The 15,089-nt window shown below is 41.7% G+C and overlaps 1 protein-coding gene across 1 annotated transcript; it reads left to right on the top strand.

The window, feature by feature from the left end:
- Positions 1–685: 685 nt before the first annotated feature.
- LOC109892589 (protein YIPF6-like) lies at positions 686–9,155 on the top strand. The gene is made up of 7 exons (XM_020485235.2): positions 686–1,629; positions 2,168–2,296; positions 5,365–5,443; positions 5,769–5,811; positions 5,930–6,055; positions 7,737–7,894; positions 8,163–9,155. Exons 1-7 carry the CDS (start codon positions 1,597–1,599, stop codon positions 8,282–8,284), a joined length of 690 nt encoding a protein of 229 aa, XP_020340824.1. The 5' UTR covers positions 686–1,596; the 3' UTR covers positions 8,285–9,155.
- Positions 9,156–15,089: the final 5,934 nt, after the last annotated feature.

Genomic DNA, 15,089 nt, shown 5'->3' with positions numbered 1-15,089 from the left:
CAGTGTGTGAAAACCTTGTGAAGACTTACAGAAAACGTTTGACCTCTGTCATTGAGAACAAAGGGTATATAACAATGTATTGAGATAAACTTTTGTTATTGACCAAATAGTTATTTTCCACCATAATTTGCAAATAAATTCATTAAAAATCCTACAATGTGATTTTCAGGATTTTCTCTTTCTTTTTGTCTGTCATAGTTGAAGTGTACCTATGAGGTGTACCTAAGTGTACCTATTATATTAAGTAGCATTGTTTTAAGGGGCTAGTGATATATTTTACATCAATTTCCATCAATTCCCATTATTAAAGTGGCTGGAGTTGAGTCAGTGTGTTGGGTTGTGCCGTGGCGGAGATCTTTGTGGGCTATACTCAGCCTTGTCTCAGGATGGTAAGTTGGTGGTTGAAGATATCCCTCTAGTGGTGTGGGGGCTGTGCTTTGGCAAAGTGGGTGGGGTTATATCCTTCCTGTTTGGCCCTGTCCGGGGGTGTCCTCGGATGGGGCCACAGTGTCTCCTGACCCCTCCTGTCTCAGCCTCCAGTATTTATGCTGCAGTAGTTTATGTGTCGGGGGGCTGGGGTCAGTTTGTTATATCTGGAGTACTTCTCCTGTCCTATTCGGTGTCCTGTGTGAATCTAAGTGTGCGTTCTCTAATTCTCTCCTTCTCTCTTTCTTTTTCTCTCTCGGAGGACCTGAGCCCTAGGACCATGCCCCAGGACTACCTGACATGATGACTCCTTGCTGTCCCCAGTCCACCTGGCCATGCTGCTGTTCCAGTTTCAACTGACCTGAGCCCTAGGACCATGCCCCAGGACTACCTGACATGATGACTCCTTGCTGTCCCCAGTCCACCTGGCCATGCTGCTGCTCCAGTTTCAACTTCCACCTGACTGTGCTGCTGCTCCAGTTTCAACTGTTCTGCCTTATTATTATTCGACCATGCTGGTCATTTATGAACATTTGAACATCTTGGCCATGTTCTGTTATAATCTCCACCCGGCACAGCCAGAAGAGGACTGGCCACCCCACATAGCCTGGTTCCTCTCTAGGTTTCTTCCTAGGTATTGGCCTTTCTAGGGAGTTTTTCCTAGCCACCGTGCTTCTACACCTGCATTGCTTGCTGTTTGGGGTTTTAGGCTGGGTTTCTGTACAGCACTTTGAGATATCAGCTGATGTACGAAGGGCTATATAAATACATTTGATTTGATTTGGCAGCAGCCACTCAATGTTAGTGGTGGCTGCTGTACCCAGTTGCACAGTACCCAGTTGCACAGGGCGGGGTCGAGACCCAGGGTCTCGAGCTTGATGACGAGTTTGGAGGGCACTATGGTGTTAAATGCTGAGCTGTCAATCAATCTGAGATACTTTCGGATGATTTGGACATGCTATGCGAAAAATGCTAATATCGGTCCCATGACTTGAATGGGATTTGTGCCACAAATGCTAAAAAGTTAGCATGTGGAAACTTTCCAACTGATATTTACGATTTCACAACTGGTAAATACCACCTTCCCAACTGGTTAGAACGCAGCATTAGGCACTTGACATCCTGGTCAAAACATTTGGATGACGTTTCATATCCGTGTGGACAGAGAAAATGGCACAAGTGGAGGAGACAAGTAAACGTATGGTAAGATGAAAGCACATAACGTAACTATTCGTGTTCATATATACCACATTTACATAGTATACATGAATGTTTTTGTAGGCGTGGTGTTAATATTAAATACAGATGAGGGAATGTCAACATTGGTGTTGAAGTTGGTTAGCACTACACAACCAACACTCCATGGAAAGGAAAACGCTTACAGTAACGTTGTTGTATGTTCAGTAAAGTCACCGTCCATGCAAAAGTTCTCAATGGCTTCCAAAACCTGGAGAGAGAATCGATTAGTTCTTTAACTAGCCATGTAAACAATGACTCGTTGCGGAACGAAGCAAGAGGGAGAACAGTAGCTATCTAACGTTACTGTATTATGTCTGTTTAGCCAAGCTAGCGCTCCACCATGCATGTATCAACAGCAGCACCCAAATCAAATATTGTAATATGACCGCATTGAGTTATCATATAGAAACTAACTTTATAGCTAAGCTGCAATAGAATAATCGGTTGTCATTATTGAGAGCCAAATGTCTAATTTATTTGTACCTGTGTTTCTTATTTCCAGTTTGCAGGTCTGTCAGATGTATCCATTTCAGGGGACATTCCTGTTGAGGGGGAGATCAATGTCCCTGTTGGAACACCGAGTCAGGACAAAGAATACTCCACACTGGATGAACCTGTCAAAGATACCATAGTAAGATTTCCCTCTTTGTGTACATACTTGAATCTTTAAAGGCCTAGTGCAGTCAAAAATGTGTCCCCCCCCCTGTGTTTTATATCAAATTGTACAACAGCTGATGAAGCGAACACTGTAAAAGTGTGAAAGATTTATATCAGTTTTATTGCCTGATAGTTGCTGGTTGAAAATATAATCTACACAGGATCTTCTAATCAGCAGGTTTGCATGGATGGGAGTTTCGGCTTTCTATGGTGACATCACCATGCGAAAAATTGGTTAATTAAGTAATAAAACATGAGAACCGTAGGATTATCGTGTAATAAATCCCTGTTAGGGCCTTATTGCTTTTATAAAACGTTTGCCAACATTTAAAAAGATTAACGTCATGTTTTCTTTAAAAAAAAGGTTATTTAAATAATCTTTTCGGCCGCCTTTCCTTCCAGTTCTCGGCTGCCAATGACTGGAACAAACTGCAAAAATCACTGAAGATGGAGATCCTTATCTCCCTCACTAGCTTTAAGCACCAGCTGTCAGAGCAGCTCACAGTTCACTGCACCTGTACATAGCTCATCTGTAAATAGCCCATCCAACTACCACATCCCCATACTGTTATTTTTATTATTTTTTTTGCTCCTTTGCACCCCAGTATCTCTACTTGCACACATCTTCTGCACATATATCACTCCAGTGTTTAATTGCTATATTGTAATTATTTCACCACTATGGCCTATTTATTGCCTTACCTTCCTTATCCTACCTCATTTGCACACATTGTATATAGACTTTTTCTATTGTACTATTGACTTTTGTTTATTCCATGTGTAACTCTGTGTTGTTATTTGTGTCGCACTGTTATGCTTTATCTTGGCCAGGTCACAGTTGTAAATGAGAACTTGTTCTCAACTAGCCTACCTGGTTAAATAAAGGTGAAATAAAATAAATGAGTACATTTGATTAGTTTGATTTTATCCTTCCACCAGACGATATAGTCGGGGGCAAAGGCCAGTTGTTAGTTGTGAAGTTGCTAACCAAACAGGCTGGTCATGAATTATTTTGGGATGTTTTGACCCAATCGTTCATTCTATTCATCCCATGATGCTATGCTAAACAAATCATTGGCATGTAGCTAGCTAGCATAGGTTCAATGATGATGAGAGACAAGAACTTCAATAAATAATGTTTTCATAAATATTGTATAAATGGGTAACAAGAACTTCATCAAATAATGATTTGTTAAATAATGTATGCAAAAACCAGCAGATTGTCAAGTCAATAATATAACATTAAAGTTAATTATGAAGGCTAGCTAGGAAAATTCTGTTACTCCTCCTTTGCTTAGCAGCAAACTACACACAATCGCATCAAGCAACTGAAATAACAGCAAGCTTTGTGCATTTTCTTTGGAAAAATCCATTATAATGATCCAGATAAATTAATTATCTTGTCTCAGAGAAGCTGCCAGTCTCGTCACAGTCATGCATGGCATGGTGGAGACGGCAAAAATAAACTGCAACATGTTGCATAGGTCAGATGGGCACACAGCGAGGCTTACATTAACCTCCGCTGTACCAAACCAAACGCTAGGCAAGAAGCATGCGGAAATAATGTCTTGACTCTTTTTTTTTTCCAGGGGAGATTAAGTTTATGAATGCTTGGTTGGTCTGCGGGACAGTGGATGCCCATTGTTACTTCAATTTGAATTAAGGCATCTTGCGGGAATTATCGTGAATAACTGCCTGCTATCAACCAATCAGCATCCAGGATTTGAACAACCTGTTTTATAATTAAGTAATAATGCCTGACAAGCTGGTATTTGGCAAACCGTGATAATATATCCTCCAAACACCAGCTAAGAGGGCATTATCACTTATAATACGTTGGGTTACCAACGTATTCAAATAATGATTGACATATTTTCTTTTCAAAACTATTCATACTATTTCATCCTTCCACAAGATATTGTCCCGACACAAATCTAGGGTTGCTACCCAAGCAGGCTGGTCATTCGTTCTATCAATTCGGTTGCCAGAGACGCGACCCAGTTGTTCATTGTTTTTGTTCTGTATCTATGGACGTGACCCAGTAATTATTTCTAAATGTTCCATTGTCATACTGGCTGGCAACATTCTTATCCCATGCTTACTAGCTAGCCAACTCCAGCTAGCAAACAGTCACTTCAAAAAGTGCATCAAGAATAACAGAAAAATAGCTGCATTTGGATATGTTTACGGTGTTTTCTAGTAAGATTTATTTGGATACATCCATAACAATGAGCTAATGAGGTGTGATTTCGCCTGACATAGACATTGTGCTCTCTCATCAGTACACTGTTGTTTAAAGGAGCTAGCCAACAACACAGCTAACACAATCACTTCAAACTGAAGCTGGGAAGACTGCAAACTAGATGCACTTTGTTTCTTTTTACCTTTTTTTACATTTCTTTGTATATATCCATAAAATTATGCCAGCTGATTCATGATTTCTACTCCCGACACGTTCATTACTATGGGACAGCAGGAGATGGAATTTGAATATTGAAACAATGTTGAAATGTCAGAGAGACAGACTGCAAGGTTTATACAAATCACTGTTGAAAACAAGATGTTAGTCTACAAGACATGAGATAATGTCTAGATGTTTTTTATAGTGCTCAAGTTTATTAAGTGCCTGGCTGGGCTGATGAGACAGTGGATTGTGCTGTCAGATGGAACAGAGTAAATCAGCATTTTAACATCAGATTTAGCTGGTGGAAACTTGTGGAATAGACACCAGCTGGTATGTACTTTTAACCAATCAGCATTCAGGATTAGACCCATCTGGTGGAAAATAGACCAATAACAAAGAGAGTTCCAAACCTCTCTGCCAATAACGGCTAGTTTTCAGTTTTCCCCTCCCACTCAGAGCACTATTATTCTGGCTTGTTTTTTGTTAAAAAGCTATTTGAAATCTATTACAGTAAAGGTACCTTTTACCCTGAAATTATTTGATAGTGATATAAAAATGTATGCATTTAATGACACCTTTAATTTGGCCCTTCCCTGATACATGGCACTTCTAAAATCTCCCTCATGTCTCATTTACAGTTGCGAGATCTGAAAGCAGTGGGGAAAAAGTTTGTTCATGTGATGTATCCCAAGAAGAGTTCAGCGCTACTGAGAGACTGTGAGTACTGTGTACTTTGAAAGATGAATTCATCTTTTAAACTATTCCAACACAATGATCAAGTGGTGTTATATGATATGACAAAGCTGTATCTAACTTGGTAATATATTTAACCAATGTGTACAAGGATAACAGTATAATGATATGAAATACATTATATTAAATTACATTTGTAGTAGTACCTAGGAAAATGTGGCAAATAAAATGTGCCAGGTGTTTTAATATTATTTTAGCTCTCTCCAATACTACCTAGGAAAATGTGACGATGCTAAATGTGTTTGATGTTTTAGTAGGAATATTGTGTTTACTTCGTCTTCTTTTTCAGGGGACTTGTGGGGACCATTATTGCTCTGCGTGACACTGGCTCTGTGAGTATTCACGTTTCAATGTAGTAGCATAATATAACTGCTAACACTCTTTGAGAATGAGGGATGACTAGAGAAGGATGAGCTATGGATTGATAATCTTTCCTTCCTGCTTTTTTAGGATGCTGCAGGGGGGTTCAGTTGACAGTAAGGAGGACGGAGGACCCCAGTTTGCAGAGGTGTTTGTGATCATCTGGTTTGGATCTGTTATCATCACACTGAACTCGAAGCTGTTAGGAGGCACCATGTACGTGTCTGTCATTTCTGCACACCAATATCTCTACCTGTACATGACCATCTGATCTTTTATCACTCCAGTGTTAATCTGCAAAATTGTAATTATTTGCCTACCTCCTCATGCCTTTTGCACACATTGTATATAGACCCCCCCTTTGTTTTCTACTGTGTTATTGACTTGTTAATTGTTTACTCCATGTGTAACTCTTTGTTGTATGCTCACACTGCTATGCTTTATCTTGGCCAGGTCGCAGTTGCAAATGAGAACTTGTTCTCAACTAGCCTACCTGGTTAAATAAAGGTGAAAAAAAAAAAAAAAAAAAAGAAATTCCAACTGCCCAACTTTATAGCTGGCTTCCAATCATTATAGTGAAATTATTCCAGTATTAAAAATATTGACATGAGAGCATTTAAACATGCATACAGTGGGGCAAAAATGTATTTAGTCAGCCACCAATTGTGCAAGTTCTCCTGCTTAAAAAGATGAGAGAGGCCTGTAATTTTCATCATAGGTACACTTCAACTATGACAGACAAAATGAGAAACAATTCCAGAAAATCACATTGTAGGATTTTTAATGAATTTATTTGCAAATTATGGTGTAAAATAAGTATTTGGTCACCTACAAACAAGCAAGACCTAGTGAATGACCTGCAGAGAGCTGAGACCAAAGTAACAAAGCCTACCATCAGTAACACACTACGTCGCCAGGGACTCAAATCCTGCAGTGCCAGACGTGTCCCCCTGCTTAAGCCAGTACATGTCCAGGCCCGACTGAAGTTTGCTAGAGAGCATTTGGATGATCCAAAAGAAGATTGGGAGAATGTCATATGGTCAGATGAAACCAAAATATAACTTTTTGGTAAAAACTCAACTCGTCGTGTTTGGAGGACAAAGAATGCTGAGTTGCATCCAAAGAACACCATACCTACTGTGAAGCATGGGGGTGGAAACATCATGCTTTGGGGCTGTTTTTCTGCAAAGGGACCAGGACGACTGATCCGTGTAAAGGAAAGAATGAATGGGGCCATGTATCGTGAGATTTTGAGTGAAAACCTCCTTCCATCAGCAAGGGCATTGAAGATGAAATGTGGCTGGGTCTTTCAGCATGACAATGATCCCAAACACACCGCCCGGACAACGAAGGAGTGGCTTCGTAAGAAGCATTTCAAGGTCCTGGAGTGGCCTAGCCAGTCTCCAGATCTCAAACTTTGGAGGGAGTTGAAAGTCTGTGTTGCCCAGCAACAGCCCCAAAACATCACTGCTCTAGAGGAGATCTGAATGGAGGAATGGGACAAAATACCAGCAACAGTGTGTGAAAACCTTGTGAAGATTTACAGAAAGCGTTTGACCTCTGTCATTGCCAACAAAGGGTATATAACAAAGTATTGAGATAAACTTGTTATTGACCAAATACTTGTTTTCCACCATAATTTGCAAATAAATTCATTTAAAAATCCTACAATGTGATTTTCTGGATTTTTTTCTTCTCATTTTGTCTGTCATAGTTGAAGTGTACCTATGATGAAAATTACAGGCCTCTCTCATCTTTTTAAGTGGGAGAACTTGCACAATTGGTGGCTGACTAAATACTTTTTTGCCCCACTGTACACTGTAATATGATTAGTTCCTTAATTTAATTTATTAATTGAAACCTTGTTTATAAATGCCTGTTTTCCCTCCCTCTCTAGATCTTTTTTCCAGAGCCTGTGTGTGCTAGGCTACTGCATCATGCCTCTGACTGTGGCAATGGTCGTCTGTAGGCTAGTGCTGCTGGGTGGGTCTTGGGGGTTCAGCTTTATCGTCCGACTAATTGTGGTCACAGCATCATTCAGTTGGTCCACGTTTGGTAAGGAAGGTCCTTTTCATAAGGAGACAATTATATTTGTTTACATTTATTTGGCTATATTTATTGGTGCAAACACACCTCTACAAACACATTGACTGTTTGCAGTCATACTGACTTCCAGTAGGTGGAGCTGTTGCATAAAGATTCACCTTCTAATGTTCCTCATAACATTAGTACTACATTTGAATATATTACTACTGTCTAATCTTATCATAAAACAAGTCACTGATAACTCATGAGTGTATGTATGTATATGATTTCCCCCCAGCCTCTACAGCTTTCTTAGCAGATTGCCAGCCTCCCAATCGCAAAGCTTTGGTGGTGTATCCTGTCTTCCTTTTTTACTTCGTCATTGGATGGATGATTCTCACATTCTCACCGTCTGCGTAACAGTGGACTTATCTCTTAACTGAACTTATCCCAATCCTTTTGGAATAGAAGGATACAAATCAACACCTTGCCATTTGTGAAAGTTGAGTGGAGTGTTGGGAGTACTTTGGATGGAAAACATTGTATGTTTCTTTGGAGCAACAAGGAAAATGGTGAGATATTAACCATAGTGCACAATGCTTTGCCTCTTTTTATTTTTTTTGTGGGTCTGCTAAGCATAGCTAAGAAATACAGTGGAGTACAATGGATAAAAGTGTCAGTGAGTCCTTATAAGGATGTCAGAAAAGCCTATCTGCTTGATTTAACAAGCTCTGTATCTCACATGAAGAGATTACTTATCTCAATTGTTTCCTACATTGTAAATTATCTTACAATACCAACTAAGGTTCCTACACTAAGCACATTCCCCACTGTAATGTTAATAATTCATCATAACATGTAGACTAGCAGGAATAAAGGGGACCATGTGATCTATATTGTATGTGTCATGGTCTATTGCCATTTACTTATGAATATGTGATGCCAGTATGTATACAGTACACTGCCTCACTACATCCTACTGCATATGCCCTATCACTCAAACATTGCTTGGAAACAGGTTTCTGTTTTATTTAGGAATAAGTAAAACATCTTCAAGTAGTATTATCTTATTCAGAAGGTAGAATTTGATTATCCACGGATAGTGGCAGTGTTGCTCGATTTTGATATGAGCAACCTAAAAAGAATGTAGGTGGCTGTAGTTTACATTTTCACATTTTTACTTTCACAAGGTTATGTGAAAATGTATACATTTCCAGTTCTCTCAATATTTGAATGTCATTCTATTAAAACAAAAAAGCTGTGAAAAACAATGGCAGCCTCCAAAACCTGACTCGTTTCTATAATTGTGTTTTTATTTCAATTTTGTAAAATAATAATAATATTTTGTAAAAATCAGACATTGATGGAATCAGAAGCTAAATGGGGAATAAGAGTCCTTGGTATACAAATTTCTTCTGTCACTAGCGATATAGCTCCAATATTAGGCGAGAACTCTGGACTACACCAGCAGCAGTTAAACTGAAAAGTATATTTTGATAGCTTGTCAGAAGCCTCTGATTGTTATGGGTTAGTTTGCCAGCATATGTGTAGCTCCTGCCTGTTGACTCAAGGCATGTGTGTGAAGAGAAATCATTTATTGGGAGTATAACCTCCCCAAATACCTGCCTTGAAACCTCTTAAGTGTGCATTCTGTTTAAATAAATCCCCTCTGGAGATTTTTTTCTTCTGAAAATCATAGCACTTTCAAAACTCCAAGCAACGCAAATGTGTCTGTTTCCATGATGTTTGTACTTTTATGTAACACTGTAAACCTATAATAAGTAAATGCATCCATTTCCTTTCAAATGAATAGTTTTTGTATCAAGTGTCAGTTGTGCAGAGGTGAGGACTGAGTCAGGCGCAGGACACAGAACTGAGTAAAATAACATACTTTACTCAGAAAAATATTCAGCCAATAAATCCACGCAGGGATAACAAACCCTAACACAAAAGACTAAAATAAAACCAGGAACAATCACGCACAAAGCATAATGAGAACCAGGGGGTTAAATAGGGAAATAATAATAACGTAATGGGAACCAGGTGTGTACAATCAAGACATGACAAATGGAAAAACAAACGTGGATCGGTGGCAGCTAGAAAGCCGGTGACGCCGAACAAGGAGAAGCACCAACTTCGGCGGAAGTCGTGGCAGTAGTACCCCCCCCCCACCCCCACCCACTGACCCGCGGCTCCAGCAGCGTTCCGACACCGGCCTCGAGGGCGAGGCGCGGGGCAATCTGGGTGGAGACGGTGAAATTCCTGCAGTAAGGAAGGGACCAGGATGTCCTCCACCGGCACCCAGCATCTCCGGACCGTACCCCTCCCACTCCACGAGGTGCAGAAGGCCCCTCACCCGACACCTTGAGTCCATGATGGCTCGCACATTATACACCGCGGCCCCCTCGATGTCCAGAGGGGTCGGAGGAACCTCCCGCACCTCAGACTGCTGGAGTGGACCAGCCACCACCGGCCTGAGGAGAGACACATGGAATGAGGGGTTAATACGATAATCGGGGGGGTAGCAGTAACCTATAACATATCTCGTTCAGTCTCCTCAGGACTTTAAATGGCCCCACAAACTGCGGACCCAGCTTCTGGCAGTGCAGGCGAAGGGGCAGGTTTCGTGTCGAGAGCCTGGGCCTCGCGGTCGGCTGTCTCCTGATGGCCCGTTGCAGGCGTACATGGGCAGCGTCACAGGTTTCCTCAGAGCGCCGAAATCGTTCATCCACCACAGGTGCCTCGATCTGGCTCTGATGCCACGGTGCCAGAACCAGCTGATAACCTAGTACACACTGATACGTAGACAGGTTAGTGGAGGAGTGGTGGAGGGACTTTTGGGCCATCTCTGCCCAGGGGATGAAAGCCGACCACTCCCCCGCCGGTCCTGGCAATAAGACCACAGAAACCTACCCACATCCTGGTTAACTCTCTCCACCTGCCCATTACTTTCGGGGTGTAACCCTGAGGTCAGGCTGACCGAGACCCCCAGACGTTCCATGAACGCCGTACAGACCCTTGATGTGAACTGGGGACCCCGATCAGACACTATATCCTCAGGCACCCCGTAGTACCGGAAGAAGTGTGTAAACAGGGCCTCCGCAGTCTGTATGGCCGTAGGGAGACCAGGGAAAGGGATGAGACGGCAGGACTTAGAAAACCGATCCACAACAACCAGAATCGTGGTGTTTCCTTGTGACGGTGGGAGATCCGTCATGAAATCCACCGATAGGTGTGACCACGGCTGTTGTGGAACTGGTAGGTGTTGTAATTTCCCTCTGGGCAGGTGTCTTGGTGCCTTGCACTGGGCTCACACCGAGCAGGAGGAAACATACACCCTCACATCCTTAGCTAAAGTGGGCCACCAGTACTTCCCACTAAGACAGCGCACTGTCCGACCGATGCCAGGATGACCAGAGTAGGGTGACGTATGAGCCCAACAGATCAATCGATCACGAACATCAGACGGAACGTACTTACGTCCAACTGGACCCTGGGTGGGAGTGGGCTCCGCACGTAACACCCGCTCGATGTTCCGCGTCAACCTCCCATACCACCGGTGCCACCAGGTAAGAAGCCGGACGTATGGGAGTGGGATCCGTGGACCGCTCCTCTGTGTCATAGATCCGAGAGTGCGTCTGCCTTAGCGTTCTGGGAACCTGGTCTGTAGGATAGAGTGAACACAAAACGGTGAAAAACATGGCCCACCTTGCCTGGTGAGGATTCATTCTCCTCGCCGCCCGCATGTACTCCAGATTGCGGTGGTCAGTCTAAATAAAAAAAGAGTGTTTAGCCCCCTCAAGCCAATGCCTCCACGCTTTCAGAGCCCCTACAACAGCCAACAGCTCCCGGTCCCCCACATCATAGTTTCGCTCCACCGGGCTGAGCTTTTTCGAAAAGAACACACAAGGGCGGAGTTTTGGTGGCGTACCCGAGCGCTGAGACAGCACAGCTCCTATCCCAGCCTCGGACGCGTCCACCTCTACTATGAACGCTAAGGAGGGATCAGGATGAGCCAACACAGGAGCCGAGGTAAACAGAGCCTTCAGGTGACCTGTTGTATTTCATCACTGAAAATGTCTGTTCACATACATAGGTTGACCCAAACAGTACAAACATCTTCTGAGCATGACTCCTAATCTTTGGAAAGTTTTGTTCATCGAGAGATGCATAGAACCTCATGAGTGACATTGTTTTGAATAGTTCTCCAATCACTTCGTCAGACTGAAGATCGCTAAGTGTAACGGATGTGAAATGTCTAGCTAGTTAGCGGTGTTCGCGCTAAATAGCGTTTCAATCGGTGACGTCACTTGCTCTGAGACCTTGAAGTAGTGGTTCCCCTTGCTCTGCAAGGGCCGCGGCTTTTGTGGAGCGATGGGTAACGATGCTTCGAGGGTGACTGTTGTTGATGTGTGCAGAGGGTCCCTGGTTCTCACCCGGGTATGGGCGAGGGGACGGTCTAAAGTTATACTGTTACATTGGTGCCGTGACCCGGATCACTGGTTGCTGCGGAAAAGGAGGAGGTCAAAAGGGGGGTGAGTGTTAGATAAGCTCAAGTTGCAGGTCAGTGGTAGCGTTATCCACATTGAAGGTGAAAGGCCATTTTCCAACACTTTGAAATTCTCAAAACTATACCACTGGTCATCTGATAGGGAACAGACTAGTGTCGAAAGGTGGGTGAGATTGTTGGCTTCTACAGGAGTAGTACAATTCTATTGAAGGCTTTGACAAGGCTGTATATCTGATGTGTCAGGCTTAACTCTTCCCGGCAGTGAGACAAACTGCCTGTGGTTTAAAGATTTTGCTCTTATGAAGTTTACAACTTTAGTGACTGTCCACAACATGGCTCATTTTCAGAACACATTTACAGAACACCTGATGAATAATGCGTTTGAAGGTAGGTCTTGAAATACATCCATAGGCACAATTGACTCAAATGATGTCAATTAGCCTATCAGAAGCTTCTAACGCCTTGACTTCATTTTCTGGAATTTTCCAAGCGGTTTAAAGGCACAGACAACTTAGTGTATGTAAACTTATGGCCCACTGGAATTGTGATACAGTGAGTTGTTATAAGTGGAATAATCTGTCTGTAAACAATTGTTGGAAAAATGACTTGTGTCATACAGAAAGTAGATGTCCTTATCGACTTGCCAAAACTATAGTTTGTTAACAAGAAATTTGTGGAGTGGTTGAAAAACGAGTTTAATGACTCCTACGTAAGTATATGTAAACTTCCGACATCAACTGTATGTATATTAAATGAGATATTTCTGTATTTCATTTTCAATACCTTTGCAAAACTGTCAAAAAATATTGTTTCTCTTTGTCATTATGGGCTATTGTGTGTAGATGGGTGAGCTTTTTACATTTTTTATACATTTTGAATTCAGACTGGAACACAACAAAATGTGGAATAAATCAAGTGCCTACTTTCTGAAGGCACTGTAGTCCACACCAGGTCAATTGTTTTCCCGTGGATGACCATTCATATATTCTTGCCATCCCCACAATATATAAATAATACATTCTTTTTCATCCCCAACAATAACATAAACTTGGTTACAATTTAATAGAGACCACATGGAACCCTCACATAAAAATTACACTCAGTGTTGTCTAGAGCTCAGAACATGCTTCAGGTGGATGGGTTTTTCTCTCCATAATTATTGAAGTTCCCACAAATACCAGAGCCAACCACTATTAGGCCTATCTGAAACTCCTTGATGGGACTGAAGACCATTACCAACAGAACAGAGACGATATAGCAACTTAATGTATTTCCTATTACCATCTCACCTCCATTATTTAAGTCCACCAAAGCTTTAGAGGCATCTTTGGAAAAATATCTATCTTGGCCCAGGAAGCAACAGTTTGATGTTCTTGTAGAGGAGGAAAAGCCGGTAAGATTGCCACTTCCCCTGAGTTGAGAGGTCAGGCTTAACTGCCAGCCTAGCAGACACTTTTTCTATGGTATCTGTCTATCACATCACCCTTTATGAATCTGTTATAACATCTTCAACAAACAGTGTTCTAGAAATGTCCCTCAAGCAACACTGTTCTTTTTCTGAGTGTGCATTTACTGGTACAGGTCTGTTCAATTACCAATGAGCTTTTGTATTAGGCCTGTCTCTTATAGCAAGCAACACACATACACATTGTTTGTGTAATGAAAACAAAGACATGTATTGAATGCATGTAGTGTAGAAAAATGCATTGCCAAAAGGCACTGTGATGAATTCCAAGAGGACCTGAAAAATTCTAAGTATGACTGGCATGCAATCCCCACCAGGTCAAGTGTTTTCGCATAGATGACAATGATTATATTGTTGCCATCCCCACAATATAGAAAAAAATCCATTATTGTCATTGTTGACAGCTCGCCATTTATTCTGCATTATGTTTGTCATTCTGCAAGGTGCTTGCTTCTCTATGCATTTACGATAGTGCCAAAAACAATACATGTGTGTTCTATATTCTGCATCTAGTCAAGAGTGAAAGACATCTGATTGAAGGCCATAAATCACCAGTCATTTCAAATTCAATCAAACGTATTTTATAAAACACTTACTTCAGCAGTTGTCACATAGTGCTATACAATTCAAGGGTTCTATGAGGACTCTATGACATTGTAATCACATTTATGTTATTGTTGGGGATAAAAACACCAGATTATGCAGTCTTTGAGTTTTGTTGACTTAATATATTGGAAATCCCTAAAAATACAAAATATTCAGATACTTGGAAGCCAAAGACACAATGTTGATCGGTATGCTTGCTCTCATCATGACAGGGCTGAATGACAATATTAATCAAGATATGTGTGCTATCCTGGTTAGTTGAACACACCGTATTGTGTGTGAGATGGGGCATAGAAATATAACAATATTGGCCATTGTTCTGTTGTAACGCATCACACGGTGCGTGGGTATAGCATGGTTCCAGAGGACATTCCGTGGCCTTTGCACATTGGGACTTCAGTGCATTCTATATCAGTCAACAGTTGTTTATGTGTTCACTCGTCATTGAGATTCGTAAATTTATTTATTTTCCATTACTGGGGGCTGGGAGGATTATAGTTTTAAATTGCTTAAGAACTGTCATGAAATCTCTTCAGTAGTTCTGATACACTATGCTTCTGCTCCTGAACAACAGAGAGAGAGAGACAGATACTGCATGCCGAGCCCCGCCTAAGCTGCAGTGAATCCAGCCATCTATTGGTTTC

The sequence above is a fragment of the Oncorhynchus kisutch genome, linkage group LG6 (assembly GCF_002021735.2).
Source record: "Oncorhynchus kisutch isolate 150728-3 linkage group LG6, Okis_V2, whole genome shotgun sequence".
Classification (NCBI taxonomy): Eukaryota; Metazoa; Chordata; class Actinopteri; order Salmoniformes; family Salmonidae; genus Oncorhynchus; species Oncorhynchus kisutch.
Note: the sequence above shows the minus strand (reverse complement) of the source record. Positions and strands in the feature narration are given on the sequence as shown.

Excerpts from the sequence above, each read along its gene's own strand:
- LOC109892589 (XM_020485235.2), top strand. The coding sequence starts at position 1,597 with ATGGCACAAGTGGAGGAGACAAGTAAACGTATG. Across the intron at positions 6,056-7,736 it reads AAGCTGTTAGGAGGCACCAT|ATCTTTTTTCCAGAGCCTGT; the intron begins GTACGTGTCTGT and ends CTCCCTCTCTAG. Across the intron at positions 7,895-8,162 it reads ATTCAGTTGGTCCACGTTTG|CCTCTACAGCTTTCTTAGCA; the intron begins GTAAGGAAGGTC and ends ATTTCCCCCCAG.